The sequence below is a fragment of the Entamoeba histolytica genome, genomic scaffold (genome assembly GCF_000208925.1).
Source record: "Entamoeba histolytica HM-1:IMSS scf_1104750516925 genomic scaffold, whole genome shotgun sequence".
NCBI classification, from domain to species: Eukaryota; Evosea; order Mastigamoebida; family Endamoebidae; genus Entamoeba; species Entamoeba histolytica.
This window is the reverse complement of record NW_001914974.1, coordinates 1-15,933: the sequence shown is the minus strand read 5'-3', so window position 1 is coordinate 15,933 and position 15,933 is coordinate 1. Positions and strand designations below refer to the sequence as shown.

Genomic DNA, 15,933 nt, shown 5'->3' with positions numbered 1-15,933 from the left:
TTCTCAAAAAACTACTCCTAATGATTATGTTATTAATTCAGAATTATCTTTATCTCAATTCATGCCTGAATATTCTATAGTTCAATTCAATAATAAAATTCATTCTTTTGCATTATTTGGTCATAAACTCTATGATAATAATACTGAAATAGGTGAAAATGTTAATTCATATTTGATTTCTAATGATTATACTCTACATTAAATGTTCAAGAATTAGCTAGAATGGGAGGAATTGGAACATTATTAAAAATATTAGATGGATTATGTGGACAAATTAAAGAAAATAAGGTAGCAAGTATTAGATATATTCTTAGAGCTATGGCAGTTGCATCTAAATTTACAGAGTCATTAGCAGAAATTAAAAAAAGTAATACAATATTGTCTAATATTAAGATGTGTCTTGGAAGTGACTTACTTGGAGTTGTAGAAGCATCACTAGAATGTATAACATGTTTCTCAAAGGATGAAGAAATAAGAAATGATATGTATAATAGAAATTATCTTGGATATTTAATTCACAGAATATTATCATATGACCCAACACTTGAAGAAGCAGAACAAGAAAGTATTCATCAAATGAAAAATGCTATTGCTGGAATGTCATTATTAGCAATGAAAGAGTTAGTTAAAATCCAAGAAAATACAGAAGAAACAAAAGCAGTGTTTGCATTATTTACACCACAACTTGGACTACGAATTAGACATGGTAGTGTTGGGGAAACACTCAGTTTAATTACATCTACAACACAAACACCATACTTATTATGGACAAACAAAACAAGACAAGAATTAATTGATTATATTGATGCACACTTAAATGGAACAATGGAATGGACACCAAAAGAATATGAACTATTTAGATTCCCATCATTAAAGAAAGAATTAATTATTAATGGAGTTTATATTAGACTCTTTAATGAACAAATAAGAACATGTGAACCACTACCAGATCCTATTATTTTCCTAAGAGCATGTTTAAAAATAAATGAAATGAATAAAGAATGGGAACAACTTAGAGCTATTGCTATTTGTAATGTGTTTGATCAATATGATGTTATTAATGCCGTTTGTGATGATAATGAATTATTAGAATTATTATTTAATTTATTAAAAGAAGAACCAGATGACCCAATTGTTCAAAAATCAATATTACATTGTGTTAAACGAATTGTAAGTAATGGACAATGTGTTGAAATTGTTGCTAAATCTAAAGTATTATCTAAATTCCTTGTATTACTTCATCCAACAGAATATCTTGAAGAAGTAGTACCATTAACACAATCACTATTCTCAGTAACAACAGGATTACAACAAGGAATAATTAGAGGAGGATTACTTTATCTTTTAAATCATTTTGTTAATGACAGTGAACTTGAAAGAAGAGTTCTTGTATCTCAACTAATTGGTAAAATGTCTACTACGCCAGGTATTGGACCTAAAGTTTCATTAACACTAAGTAAATTCTTCCCAATTTCTATTATTAATACGATGAAAATGGATGCAAGAGGAGCAGTTATTTTACTAGATTCAACTACAGAAACACCAGAATTAATTTGGAATTCAGAAATGAAAAATGATGTTGGAATTTTCATTGGTAAAATGACTAAGGCATTTTACACAAAACAACTTTCTGACCCAACAGTTAAATGGCAAGTTCCAGATACTTTTGCATTTAAATATAAAGAACTTGAAAATGAATTATGTATTGGAGGTGTATTTATTAGAATTCTTAATAAAAATCCTACATGTCCACTTAATAATCCAAATGGATTTAGTGATGGATTATTTAATAAGTATCAAGAAGCTGTTAGACAACGAGATGTTACTTTAATGGATGTTCTTGCTAAAACAGCAGCAGTGTTTTATACTAATCAACCACAATGTTTAGATTATTTAGCACCATCGGGTCATTTATCTAAACTCGTAGAATTATTAAAGAAAGCACCAAGTGAATCTCTCTTTATTATTCTTCAAGTTATTGTAAGTAATAAAGAATGTAAAGAAAAATTGATTGATGAAAATGCAGTACCTATTCTTGCTATTACCATTACACAAATGGTGGATCAAGCACAACTAATTTCAGATATCTTTAGATCAATGACATCTGATGTTGATTGTAAGGGGGTATTATGTTTTGTTCCAAAATTATGTGGAGAAGATGTTCAAGAATCAATATTCAAAATACTTGATGGTAATCTTGACCAACAACTTGGATCATCTTCCCCAGAAGTGAAAGCATTAATAGTTGATGCTTTACAGAATGCTTTACAAGATTCTACACATTCAGAACAATTAGAATATTGTTTAGACCAACATCCTTCATGGGCTAAATATTCAAGACAAAAACATGTTCTCTATCTTTCTGGTGCACCATCTATTGCTGGGTATATTGCTGGTCCTACATCAAGTGGGGCTGTAGGACTATTGACTGCAGCAGAAGATGCATCAATCCATCGACCAGATGCACCACCCGAACTTAAATAATTCAATTAACATTCCTTTTATATTTAACATATTATTCATTATAAACTTATAATAATCATTTAATGACAGTGAACAATCATTTTCAAAATGAAGTATGAGTGAGATACTATTTTATTTATTATTGTATTGTGTTAGAAATGAAAATTATACATTTCAAGATAAAATAAAAAGAAATACCATCAAATGGTAAACAACCATAATGAGTTACTCTTTAATGATAATAATGAATATAAAGAAAGTGATAAATATGAATGAAAGAGAAATAATGAATAGCCTCAAATCAAATATGAATATTTGAAAGACATATTATTTCAAGTAAAATAGAAATAAAAGTGGATAAAGTTAATAAATTGAATAAGAATAAAATATTTAAATAATACTAAAACAATTATATGACATTGTTCAACTAAAACATGTTTAATAAACAATATCTAATGTTATTATTATTATTATTCAATTCTATTTTCATGAAAAACAATGAAATAGAAGAAAATAACAATAAATAAGAATAATTGAGTTGTCAAATAACAAATAATAAATGTTATTGAATATAAAATAATATTAGAAACAATCAAATGATAGAAATATATGAAATGATAAAATTGGATGACTAATAGATAGTTATGTTTGAAAATAAAAATAAAGATAATAAAATAGAAAATGATGACATTAAAACTATGATAAAATTGAAATAATGAATGATGAAATAAATAGAGAATAAAAGAATATGAAGAAGAATGAAACAAAAAGACGACATATAAAATACATAGAATAAAGAAACAGAAATGATTGATAGAATAAATGTAAAATAGAAATTGTTGTATTAACTATGAAATATTAAATTTAATAATGATATGTCTTATTCATTTCATCTTTTTATTTAACAAAGTTCAATTTATCAAAACACAAATAAAACACATTAACATACTTAAATCACAATAAGAACAAAAACTATGAAATAAAGAAATTGAATTAAACAGTGAATATACTATAAAATAATATGTTGATAAAGAAAATATCAAAACATAATATTCAAAGGAATAAGACACAACAACGGATAAGAAAGAGTTAAAAGAAGAAAAAGACTAATAAGAGAATAAAAAGTAATATAAAGAGAAGCACGAATGGCCGAGTGGTCTAAGGCGTCCGCTTTAGGCGCGGATATCGAAAGATGCGTGGGATCAAACCCCACTTCGTGCATTTTTATTTTTATTAAAATTAGAAGGTTATTCTAAAAATTTTTATTTTTATTTAAAATAATAGAAAATGGATAATACTCATTTTATTGTCAAATGATGTAATAATAAATAATTGATTAACAACAAGAAACAAGAATTGAAACAAGAATAAAAAATAATGAATATAATTGATATATATGAAAGAAATGACATGAGTAGATATAAATTGAAATAAACAAGAAAGTCAAAATAAAAATGAAGAGAATAACCAACTAATTGAATAGTAATATTCAATAGAAAATAATTGTATTATTAATTTAAATAATATTGTTTTCAATGATAAATATCAAATAATAAAATGAAATAACACAAAAAGACTAATAAAAGAATAAATTAAATATTATATAATGAAATGATAATAATACAACATGATTAATTCAATACACTGTCTTTCTATTATTTGTTAAAGGTGTTATTTATTATTCATTTTTATAACATTCTAATAATGAATAAACATATACATTAGTACTACTTGTATAATTATGTATTTCTTTCTTATCATTTTCTTTTATTTCATTATTCTATCAATTCAACATTAATTTTATTTTTTATCTTATTTGAATCATTCTGATTCTTTCTCTTTTTATTTAATTATAAAGAAAATGATGAATAACAAGAAACATAACAAATAATATTAAAACAAATAAACAGAGCAAAAGAAATTCATATCAATAAACAAATATAAATGATAGAAGAATGAGTGAAATATGTATTATCTGTATTGATAGAATTATATGAATCATTATATTATTAATCATTATCATAACTAACACTACATTGATAATATTGTTTATTTCATTCATTTTCATTGTCATAATTATTTTAACAACAATTTTAATAGAAACAAACTGTATTATCACAATAGAAATAAATATCAAAATAAAACACAAACAATATACAAACAATATCATAATAAAAAATACATAACAAAACAGAAATAAATAAATTGATAGAAGTACAAAATAAAGAATAATTGAAAATAATCTTTGAAAAAGAAATTAAAATACTCACACCACAAGAAGTTGCAGAAACTAAGAAAAAAATAATACTAATGAATATACACCATCAACAATATGGAGAAGTTGGTATTTTATTGTACGAGAAAACAACAACAAATAGAAAGAAATAAGTATGATAGTAAGAAATAAATTAAATAATTTTTTGTTTTAGCTTTGTGTCATTAGAATAAACAATAACTCATAAATCTAAAAATTAATTAATAGAAATTCCATTTATTTTTAATATTTTTTTCACAGCCATAAGGAAATTTGACGACACAATGTCTGGTGGATCTTTTTTGAGAGACTCTTCATTACCACAACCTGACTCAACAAGGACAGAAGTATAATTATACGGTGATTCAGTTTTCATACTGTTTGCCCCTCGAATATCAGAAATTGGATTATCCCCAATTCCATAAAAAAGAGTTATGTTATTGTTATATTTAAGAATGACATTTTCAGCCATTTTGTATGAGAGACGATATGGTTTTCCCATAAACTGGATATTAAGGTCTTGGTTTGTGATTGACTTCCAAATTGTATTTAAACATGTTCCAAAAGCACCAACTGTCATACGGGGTAAAGAGAATTTTCCTGCATAGTCAAAGTCAGGATTACATAAATAAATTGGTATTCTCTGTGTTAAAATAATGTTATTGTCTATGATAGAGGCAAGACTTCCATCTTTTGATCTTAAAACATCACAAATAATTTGAATTGCTTCTCCCCAATTCAATGGAGTATGGGCAATAAATATAGCTGCAATTTGTGTATGTTCATCTAATTCAGAATGAATAGAATAAGAGTGAACAGCTTGGTATCTGTCAGGAAATTGTGCAGGGTTAAGTGTAGCATAATCTTCATAATAAATTGGATGTTTAAACCCAAAACTTCGAACGGTGTCCATCTCCATTTCTTTGCCAATTATTAATACTGGCTTATCTTCAAAATCATTTACTAAGTCTTTAAGAGGTGAAACTGCTAAAATAATTTGTTCTGGAGTGACATGAGTTCCTAATGCCTTATTAACGATATCTGCTTTATATTGAGCATTTCCATGACCATTAGTTAATAAGCAATATGGTACTTTATGTTCTTCAAGTAATTCAATACCTTTGTCTGCTCCTTCGATTTTACATCCATCCCTAATAAGAACTCCATCAATATCAATAATACATCCAAATGGCTTCATGATGAATTGAAAATAAAAAGTATAGTTTTAATTAGAAATTTTCACTATAAATTATAATATAATTTTTCAAAAGAGAAAACCTATCCATTATTCTTTATCAGAGAAAAATTCGATAAATTAGAGTTGAAGTTGTTTGACTTTATCTTCAGTTCTTGTTGCAATATAGTCTGCTGTTTCCTTATAATAGGATTGTAATTTTGGAATCTCAGTTTGGGAAATACTTTCTTTAATAACATTAGCAAAGTTATTAATATATTCTGCAGTTATTTCTGAATTATCTCGAATAAAATGAATGATATAGATATTTAAGATATCAATCAATAATTCTATGTTTTGCTCTGCAACTTGACATAAACCAGCTTCTTTAACTGCTTTTTGTAAATAACTAACTGATTGTTTAGCAACTTTTCTTTGTTCATTGAATAAAGCAGATGATACTTGACAATATAATTTTCCTTTTTGGAAAGAGTCTTGTAGAAGTTGAATAAATTTACCACATCCAATAATGTAAACTTCATTCATATCATCTTCTAATGAACATGATGCTAAAGTAGACAGAATAAGTTTTAATGACTCTTCTTTTGGAATATCAGTTTCATCTTCATACATAGTTAATGCTGTTTCAAAGAAATAAGAAGCTTGGGAATATTTTGCTTGAGCAGCAGCACTACCAACTTCAACACAACACTTTAAAGCAACAAAATGAGATAAAGTTTTAAGAGTCTTCAATATATCAAAGACACATTTAAACATATCATCTTTTTTATCTGTAATAACTGGAATAGCTCTTAAATACATAGAAATGACTGTGGGAAGTATCATCAAAGATCTACGGTTTCCTGCATTCTTTACTGCATTTTTAACTTCTCTTACAATATCAAAGAAAGACTCTGTACTAACAGTAGATGATAATGCAACTGTTTTGAATAAATTACAATCAATAGCAAGTTCTTCATCATTTAATGGTGTCATATCTTTAGTGTCTTGATAAAGGGTTTCAATACAACGAATAGTTAAAACCATAATATCTCCAGTAGAAGAGATATGATTCTTTTCAGTAACTTTTTTAGCAACAAATCTATGAGTTTCATGTCTTAAAGTGTATGGAAGTAAATTAATTAATTCAGGATAAACTCTGAGTTGAATAACCTTAAGAACATTGTATTTAGTGAATGGGAATTGAAGAAGAGACATTAAAGCATTAGCAGCTTCAATGCTAATATTTTGTTGAGTAGTAAGATAGTCATAAACATTATCATTAATAGCATTTAATTGTGTATAAGCATCATCTTCATTATGCCAGACAATTACTAAATGAGCAAGAGTAGCATAGACACTAACATATTCTTCACAAGTAAGTGTTTGTGTTTTAACAATTTGTGAAATGTGAGTAGAAAAGATCTTGAACATATCCATATTACGTTCTATTTGTGGATTAGCTGAAACATAACTAGAAATTCGTTCCATTAATGAACATAATATTCTTCTAATTCCAACATTTGCTACAACACCTCCTAATGAATGAAGAAGAAGGTGAAGAGTTGCAAGTTGATAATCAGCTGGAAAGGCTTGAATAAGAGCATCATAGAGATAGTCTTGAGTGACTTTATCTCTAGAAAGGAGAACTTGTTCAAGAAATCTTGGTAAAATATTAGTAGAATATAATTCTAAAGAAACACCATCAAGATTAGACATAATCATTAAATTTTTACCGACAACTTGACATAATTGTTGTTGTTCTTCTACTTTTTGTTCTGTAACTTGTGGCCCTTGTGTTAAACGTACTAATAAACGACACATTTCTGAGAAATTGTTCAAAAGGAATTCAATTGAATTGATCAAATTACCTTCAGATGGTTCTTCAGTGGTAGAACTAGGAAGAATTGATTTAACACAATCAAGAATATAATTTCTTAAGAAAATTCCTTTTGTTGGGTGTTGTACAGCACGTGACATTTCAATAATATCTTTTAAAAATACAACTATACCTACTTTCTTTGATTTAACTGCAGCTGAACCAACAATACACATCAAATATAAACGAGCAACAGCACATTGATAAGTTTGTACTTCTTCATATAAGTCAAGTATATCATTTCCATCGGCAATATAGTCAGTTCTTAAATACATGTCTAATACACTTAAACATTGTTGTAATACAAGATATAAATTATAATATTGTGCTGGAATCAAATTTGTGGTGTTCATTTGTTCACAAATTTTATATGCATTTTCAAGTGCTTCATTATAATTTTTATGGTCCATGGCTCTTCTCATAAGATCCGTGTACATTGCCATATTATTTTGTTTTTGATTTGATTCAGTAACAGGGTCAACTTGTTGAACCTTCTTGCTCATTATATTTTTCTTTCTTTTTAAGTTCTAGTTCTTTTCTTTTCATTTTTTATACGATTCTTTTTAAGTTTTCATTAAGTTTTTAGATTGCAATCTTAAAAAAAAAAAAGGAAAAAATATTATATTTAAGAGAAATTAATTAAAACAGTGAATAGCCATTTGAAGAAAAGAATTATCAAGCTCAAATAACCCTTCTTTCTTTTGGATGTCAAAGTGTAATGAAATTTCATTAGATTCAATGTGTTGTATTTTAATTTTTTTATACAGATATATAAGATAAATTTTTGATGAAGGATAAAGAGAATGAACTGATTCGATATCTTTTTTTGTTTCAGTCGTTAATTCTTCGATGACCACTAATATTATTTTAGGAAGTAGTCCAGAGCCGTATCCTTCCCAAAAGTCAACAACATTTAAATCTTTTAATGAATTTTTTAATTGTTGAATTCTTTGATTCTTTAATTCTTCAATCCTTTTTTGATCATAACCTGAATTAAAAATTTGAAATATAAAGATATTACGACTTTCAGGAATATTAGGTTCAGGTAATGTTTGTGTTTGAATTTGTTCATTAGGATTATAACTAATTTTAAGTTGTGTTTTTACAACTTCATCTTTTAGAATCATTAAAGCCTGTTGAATATTATTAACTTTCTTTTGTTGTTCAATGACTTTTTTATTTAATACTTCATTTTGGCAAATCGCTTGAATACAACTTATATCTTCTTTTTTAAATTGTTGACTATTTAAAAGAATTTCTTCTTTTGTTTCAGATGATGATTGTTTTATAACTTCATGAAATAATAATGGATTTAAACTATTTAATTGTTTATAATCATTTCTTTCAAGACATTCATTAATTAATTTAATTTCATCTTCATTTATTCCATAATACTCTTCTAAATATTGTAAATACATTTTGATTGATGGGTTATTACTAGATGAATGTAAAGCAGTAAATACAGTCGCTCCAATTTTATTGTCTATAGAAAATACAACAGAAGTTAATAATTGATTGACATAAGTAAATATATCAATGCTACTCATATCACTAATAATTATTAGTTTAGTTTAGGTTTTTTTATATGAAAAAATAATTTATACTAAATAAAAATCAATTAATTAAGTATTAATAGAAATACTTCTATTCTTCCTGACTCAGGGGAGACTAATCCCGTCCCTTCGTCTTCTTCTTGTAGCTCTACGGAGTATGTTTGGTTGTGATAGAAGTAGTATTCCATGACATCCATCATGTTTTTTATTACAATGGTTTTTTACTTCTTTCTCGATGTCAATGTCAATTTTTAATTCTTTAATTAATTTAATACTTTCTTTATTCACTAATCCATTTATTGAAATTATTACTGGAATTATTTTGACATCTTTTATTTTCTCTATTTTCATTAGCCTATTCTTTAATTCTTTATACTTATTTCTTTTCTTCCAATACGCTCAATTAATATTGTGATCAGCCACAATATTAGTCATATCAAATAATAGACAAGTTTTGTTCTTTTTTATCTAATACATATATATCTGGTATTTTGTGATATTGTCATTCACTTTTATGCATTATTTGTTTGTTCAATATCTTGTGATGTCTTTATATTTGAACATTGTTTCATATGGGGGTTTTTATATTGATTATTTCCTGTATATTTTCTTATTAATCAATATTATAATGCCAATATTGTCATGTTTTTCCATTTGTGATTTTTTATGATAAATACAAGATAGTAGAATGTGTTCTACTGTAGCTATCTTGTCTTTACAAAGTGTTTAGTATTTTATTCATTCATTTTTCATTATTTTTGATTTTCTATACCCACAAAATATTGCTCCATCTTGCATTTTAGTTAATTTGAGAAATGCATTCTTTTTAATATTGATGGATTTCCATGCTTTCATTGTAGTAGTTTTATCTACTCCTTTTGAATCAAACCATCTTCTAAAATATCCACTTGTTTAATATAAAAAAAATAAAAAAAAAATATAAGAAAAAAATTTGTAATGATATTATTTCGCTGTTTGACAAATAGTCACCCCTAATAACACTAATAATACACCTGTAATACATTCTATTTTGTTAATAATAAAATTGTGTTGTTAATTTTTTTAAGAAACAAACTTAATGATAATTGATTTTCTCCTAAAAGGTACGCTGTAATAAAAGTAAATATAAATGTTAATGCATTTGAAATAGGAACAACTAATGAAAAATCATTATTACCAAGTAATATTGTAAATAAAATAGACCCTGTTTGATTTATTAAGAATGGAACAACAAATGAATAGCTTGTAACTAAAGTTTTAATATCAGTTATTATATTTTGAAAGAATGTGTCATTTTCGTTATGATGAAAATGAATTCCTTGTTTCATAAAGACATTTGTACATCCCCATAACATTCCAACGACAACCATTCCAAATATCTCATGATGTCCAATTGAATACATAAAAATTGTTAAGATAACAACAATTGATAATGAGATTGAAGTAACGATAATTCGTTCATAGGACATTTTTCTTTTTAAAAAAGATAACATCTAAAAATTTTTATTTTTTTTTTAAAATCACTAAAAATAACAATACTTTTTCTTTCTTTTTTGTTTTTCATTAGAAAAAGTAAACTCGAAAAGAATAAAATGACTTCCCTTCATTTATCGAGAGCTCCTAAACCTTCAAGAAGAATCCTCGATGACATGCTTCCTCCGTTCATTGGAAAATACACACGTGGATTATTATTAGGAGAAACAGAATTAGGATTAATGTATAGTGGATTTAACACTACAACAAAAGAAATAGTCTCATTAATTCATGTAATTAATCCTGAGTATTGTTCAAGTGAAGATTCAATTCGGGTTTGTTAATCATTATTTGATTAGATATAATCATTTATATTCTAAGTATTTATAACATAGAAAACAGTTGAGTATCTATTTGATAAAGATATTAAAAAAATTATTCAATACAAAGATGTTGTTCAAGTTGAAGGTGGTTTCACATTTATTATTATCGATTATTTTTCATTAGGACAACTTTCAGATTATGTAAATATGTTTGTAAATTTCCCTGAGCATATTGTAAAAATCATTGCAATGCAATACATCTTATTAATCGAAGCTTTAACAAATGCTCACATTGTTTATAATAAACTTTCTCTCATAAATTCGTTTATTAGTTCAAAAGGAATAATTAATTGTATTGGTCTTCTTCCACCTTCAATTCATAAAATACCAACTATATCAGAACAAGTAATCCCAAATTCTATTTCTCAAAAATCTTCTCTAGAAGATTTATCATCAATAACAAAAGATGTTTGGAATTTAGGAATTGTTTTAATTGAGTTATTAACAGGTAGAATGATTTATGATGACTATACAATCACACCTGAAAAAATATTTGATACAACAACACTTCCAAATGATGTATCATATGAATGTCGTGTATTTTTAATGTGTTGTTTAGAAGAAGTTCCAAGTGGAAAATTATCTATTGAATCTTTACGTAATCACCCATGGCTTGAAGACGTTACAGAATTACATAGTGAAATATTATCTCTATTTACTGAATTTTTAGAAGATCATATACCTTATGAAAATTATAATTTCAATGCTGACTCACTTAAACCAGGAACTTTATTTGTTAATGTATGTCCTTTTATGAAACTTGTTACTGATCAAGAGATAGAAGATTTTGAAATATTAAGCGATTTGTCATTAACATATGTTGTGTTAGAGAAAATCATGCAAGATATTTGTATGAGTGATAATTTTGAAGATGATGAAAAAGAGACTCTTACTTGTTTAGTTGAAGAAATAACTAAATGCCTTCAAACATCAGAAATGGAAGTAAATTTAAAACCAAACCAAATAAGTTTCGATGAAGTTGATTCAACTATTATCAATCAAAGCAAACGTATTGAAGCAATGCAACAACAAATTGAATCATTTAATGAAAGAAATAAAATATTGGTACAAGAAATAGAAAAAATAGAGAATTTCTTAATTGAAACAAAAACAGGAGTTGAATTATTAGCAACTTCATTATTTGGTAAATTAACACCACAAAAAATAAATGGAGAAAAAGAAGGTAATTTATTGTATTTAAGTCAAAAAGAAGAGAAAAAAGATGTTAGAAAAGACAAAGGAATTAGTGAGAAAAGTTGGAAATTAGTTTGGGTAGTTATTAAATATACATTTATTTTTGTATTTAAGTCTAGAGATGATACTACACTAATTGAAATATTTATGTTTAAACCAGGACATTTTGAAATAGCTCCTGAAGCACGTTATGGTAAAAAATTATGTTTCTACGTTAATGGTCATGTCTTTGCTGCTCCTGACGAACAAACAAATGATGAATGGAAAAAATGTATTGATTCAGCTGTTAATTGGTATTCAGCAACTGACTAATTGTATTACTTCAATATAATTCAAAAAATAAAGTATTAATTTTTGTTTAATATCCAATCAAATAATTATTCTTCATCTTGTTTACTACTTTTTTTAACTTTTTCTATTTTGTTCTTTTTAATGTTGTATCTTAATTTCTTTGCTTTCTTTGTATTTTCAACTCTTTTTATTGGTTGGTATTCAAAAGTCATACCTTCATTCTTTTTGTGTTTACGCTTTGATGCAATAATTTCTGCAATCTCAGGATCAAGTTGTGAATATGTAAATTCATTTCTACGATATTGTTCTGGTATAACTACAAATCCATCTTCTCCAACTTCTTGGAAGTCATCAATATCTTTTTTAATTTCTTTTTTTGAAAGTAAGAAATTTCTAACATATTCATCAGCTTCTTGTTGTAATGACCATTCATTACAATGTCTTTCTTCTCGATAATCCTTTAACCATTTTTCATATCCTCTCACTTCTTCCTCCATTAACTGAAAAATAATTTGATCAATCAACAAAACAAATCACCCGAAAAAAGAGTTAATGAAAAAAAAAAGAAGAAAAAATAGGGTTTAAAAAAACGAAAATTAAATGAATTTTGTTATCAGAAAAGTTCAATAAGAAAGAAAATTCGGGATTTTAAAAAAGAGAAAGAAGTGGAAGTATAATATAAAGAGCTACAATAAACACCCTTCAACAAAATTAAAGATTTATGTCATGAAGAACTCAAAAACAGAAAATTATTAAAGAAAATGTTGAGAAGTATTGCAGCACAAGACAAAACATGTTTATCTTATGCTGGAAAATTATTTGACTTATCATATGTTTTACCAAACCTTATTGCTATGGCATTTCCTGCTACTGGATTTTCCCAACAATGGAGAAATTCTCGAAATGATGTTGCAGAATTTTTAAAGAAAAACCATCCAAATCACTATAAAATTTGGAATTTAACAGAAGAACAATATGATGCAACACCATTTGATAACAACGTAGTACATTGTGGATTTCTTGATCATCATCCACCAAAATTTAATTTCTTACTTCAAGTTTGTTATTTTCTTTATTCTTTATATAATAAAGAAGACAATAACTTATTACCGTAGATAGTTAATGAAATTGTTAATTATTTAAATGAAGATCAAATGAATACTGCAGTTATCCATTGTCGTGCTGGAAGAGGAAGAACAGGAATTGTAGTATGTTCAGTTTTATTGGCATTAGGAAAAGCAAAAAATACAGAAGAATCATTATATCTTTTTGGAGAAAGAAGGTCAAAAAAGAAAAGAGGAGTAACAGCCCCTTGTCAAGTAAGGTATGTATATTATTTTGATTGTTATCATCGTACATTTAGTGAATATATACCTATTCCACAATATATGATGAGAATTGTTTCAATACAAACATTTGGATTTCAAATAGGAGTTTCTGGATATGAAGATGCAGCTCCAATATTTTATTTTAATCCATTAAGTCATCATAATGAACATCCATCGATGTTATATATACAACAAAAGTTAAATGAAATAGATGGAAAATATACAACAATTTTTCCTAAGAATTATATGTCAGGAGATATTATTATTATGGTTTGTTTTATGTCAAAAGGAAAGATTAATATTATTGGAAGATTAATGATTAATACATTCTTTTGGGAAAATAATGTAAAATATGAGTATAGTTTAAAACAAATGCAAGACGCTACTGAAGGAAAAAATAAAAATTCATTTAAATTACCTGACAATTATAAAATTATTATTCAAACTGAAAATATTGAAAATAATAAAGAAAATGAATTATTACATGATAAAATTATTCATTCACTTGATGTACTTCATAATATTGACTCTATTGTAACAAGAGCTTCTATAAATAAACAAACAACACCACAATTAATAACATCACCAGTACCATCATATCCAGTTCCACCATCATTGGATATGACATTTTTATAATTGTGTTTATTTATTTTATTTCATTCTTTTTTTCTACTTAAAAACTTCATATCTCATTAATTCATTCTTTTATGAATTTCAAGTTGTCATTTAATATTGTGGAGGTTGACCTTAAAATTAAACGATTTGTTGGATATAAAACTTCATTAATTGAATCTGATGATTTTTATGAATTAACTAAAGAAGAAGCTCTCCAATTAATCAAACCAAAACCAAAAGAATTTAAATTTAGAGATGAAATAACTGAAGAAGAACGATTACAAAAATTAATTGCATTACCAAAAACAATGATTAAATTTAAATTACCTGATGGAACTGAATTAATTAGAAATTTTAAACCCAATCAAACTACAGAAGATTTATATAATTTTATAATGGAAATGTGTATTGATATACCATTTGTTTTAAGAAAACCATTTGGTAAAAATAATTGGGTTATTAATGATGATACACCTTTATACAAATCTAAATTAGTTCCATCTGGTGTTCTTTGTATTGTTTTTCTTACTAAAGATAAAATCCAATCTCCTTTTATTAAAGAAGAAGTATTACAATTATATTATAACACTATAAATGAAACTAACCATTGAATTTATTTATTTCATTGTCTTTTTTTTTAATAAGTTATTTGTTTCTTATTAATAAGTTAAATTTTTAAATTACTTTTATATAATATTTACATTCATATTAATGTCTTTATTATTAAACCTTAAAAATAATAGTCTAACAATTATTTAAGGGTTTACTCTAACAAGTAGATCATGATAATTAGAATTCATTTTATTTATTATGGTGGTTCTTTTCTGGTGATAAAAAGAACTTAAAAAGTAGTTAATTGTGTTATTATGCAAACAGACCACGTTAATACTGTTATTATTTCATGTGATAATAATGAAGATAAAACGATTTATAATGATATAATCAAATTACCTAAAACTCTTTATCAAGAATATGAAAATCTTTGTAAGGAAAGAAAGAAACAATATTACTGTTTATTAAAAACAATTTCACAGAAACATTTCATTGGAGTTGTAGGAGGAGTGTCTACAGATGATACGGTTCAGATAGAATGTGAAGGATTTGATGCAATAGAAGGAGGGTCTCTTGTCTTTTCAGAATTAAAAGAAGTTAAAGAAATTAAGATTAAACCATTAGACCCATACTTTTATTGTTCAAAGAACTACAAAACAGTTATGAAAGGGATTTTACAAGGATTTCATTGTGTTTATAGTGGAATGGTTTTGTCATATTATCTTCCAATACACTGTGGAATTAAAAAGATTTATATTGAGGTAGAGAGTGTTA

At 26.0% G+C, this 15,933-nt stretch overlaps 10 protein-coding genes and 1 non-coding gene across 11 annotated transcripts, besides 2 other annotated features; 6 read left to right on the top strand and 5 right to left on the bottom strand.

The window, feature by feature from the left end:
• Nucleotides 1-222: 222 nt before the first annotated feature.
• On the top strand, nt 223-2,511 carry EHI_041980 (uncharacterized protein; the record flags this gene model as incomplete). Its single annotated transcript, XM_647576.2, has 1 exon — nt 223-2,511. One exon carries the CDS (start codon nt 223-225, stop codon nt 2,482-2,484), a length of 2,262 nt encoding a protein of 753 aa, XP_652668.2. The 3' UTR covers nt 2,485-2,511.
• Nucleotides 2,512-3,602: 1,091 nt separating this feature from the next.
• On the top strand, nt 3,603-3,684 carry EHI_041970. Its single transcript has one exon. It is a non-coding gene; the product is annotated as a tRNA-Leu (tRNA).
• A 642-nt stretch (nt 3,685-4,326) lies between these two features.
• Nucleotides 4,327-4,852: a repeat region.
• Nucleotides 4,853-4,934: 82 nt separating this feature from the next.
• EHI_041960 (haloacid dehalogenase-like hydrolase) lies at nt 4,935-5,915 on the bottom strand (the record flags this gene model as incomplete). Its single annotated transcript, XM_651434.1, has 1 exon — nt 4,935-5,915. The coding sequence occupies one exon, from the start codon at nt 5,913-5,915 to the stop codon at nt 4,935-4,937; it is 981 nt and encodes a 326-aa protein (XP_656526.1).
• A 117-nt stretch (nt 5,916-6,032) lies between these two features.
• EHI_041950 (vacuolar protein sorting 35, putative) lies at nt 6,033-8,273 on the bottom strand (the record flags this gene model as incomplete). Its single annotated transcript, XM_651435.1, has 1 exon — nt 6,033-8,273. One exon carries the CDS (start codon nt 8,271-8,273, stop codon nt 6,033-6,035), a length of 2,241 nt encoding a protein of 746 aa, XP_656527.1.
• Nucleotides 8,274-8,405: 132 nt separating this feature from the next.
• EHI_041940 (uncharacterized protein) lies at nt 8,406-9,317 on the bottom strand (the record flags this gene model as incomplete). Its single annotated transcript, XM_651436.1, has 1 exon — nt 8,406-9,317. The coding sequence occupies one exon, from the start codon at nt 9,315-9,317 to the stop codon at nt 8,406-8,408; it is 912 nt and encodes a 303-aa protein (XP_656528.1).
• Nucleotides 9,318-9,378: 61 nt separating this feature from the next.
• Nucleotides 9,379-10,240: a repeat region.
• A 46-nt stretch (nt 10,241-10,286) lies between these two features.
• EHI_041930 (uncharacterized protein) lies at nt 10,287-10,792 on the bottom strand (the record flags this gene model as incomplete). Its single annotated transcript, XM_651437.2, has 2 exons — nt 10,287-10,348; nt 10,399-10,792. 2 exons carry the CDS (start codon nt 10,790-10,792, stop codon nt 10,287-10,289), a joined length of 456 nt encoding a protein of 151 aa, XP_656529.2.
• A 123-nt stretch (nt 10,793-10,915) lies between these two features.
• EHI_041920 (protein kinase domain containing protein) lies at nt 10,916-12,685 on the top strand (the record flags this gene model as incomplete). Its single annotated transcript, XM_651438.1, has 2 exons — nt 10,916-11,131; nt 11,192-12,685. 2 exons carry the CDS (start codon nt 10,916-10,918, stop codon nt 12,683-12,685), a joined length of 1,710 nt encoding a protein of 569 aa, XP_656530.1.
• A 48-nt stretch (nt 12,686-12,733) lies between these two features.
• On the bottom strand, nt 12,734-13,161 carry EHI_041910 (uncharacterized protein; the record flags this gene model as incomplete). Its single annotated transcript, XM_647935.2, has 1 exon — nt 12,734-13,161. The coding sequence occupies one exon, from the start codon at nt 13,159-13,161 to the stop codon at nt 12,751-12,753; it is 411 nt and encodes a 136-aa protein (XP_653027.1). The 3' UTR covers nt 12,734-12,750.
• A 264-nt stretch (nt 13,162-13,425) lies between these two features.
• On the top strand, nt 13,426-14,628 carry EHI_041900 (phosphatidylinositol-3,4,5-trisphosphate 3-phosphatase, putative; the record flags this gene model as incomplete). Its single annotated transcript, XM_651440.1, has 2 exons — nt 13,426-13,722; nt 13,780-14,628. The coding sequence occupies 2 exons, from the start codon at nt 13,426-13,428 to the stop codon at nt 14,626-14,628; spliced, it is 1,146 nt and encodes a 381-aa protein (XP_656532.1).
• A 71-nt stretch (nt 14,629-14,699) lies between these two features.
• EHI_041890 (uncharacterized protein) lies at nt 14,700-15,218 on the top strand (the record flags this gene model as incomplete). The annotated part of the gene is made up of 1 exon (XM_647933.1): nt 14,700-15,218. One exon carries the CDS (start codon nt 14,700-14,702, stop codon nt 15,216-15,218), a length of 519 nt encoding a protein of 172 aa, XP_653025.1.
• Nucleotides 15,219-15,473: 255 nt separating this feature from the next.
• EHI_041880 (uncharacterized protein) lies at nt 15,474-15,859 on the top strand (the record flags this gene model as incomplete). The annotated part of the gene is made up of 2 exons (XM_001913779.1): nt 15,474-15,727; nt 15,829-15,859. The coding sequence occupies 2 exons, from the start codon at nt 15,474-15,476 to the stop codon at nt 15,857-15,859; spliced, it is 285 nt and encodes a 94-aa protein (XP_001913814.1).
• Nucleotides 15,860-15,933: the final 74 nt, after the last annotated feature.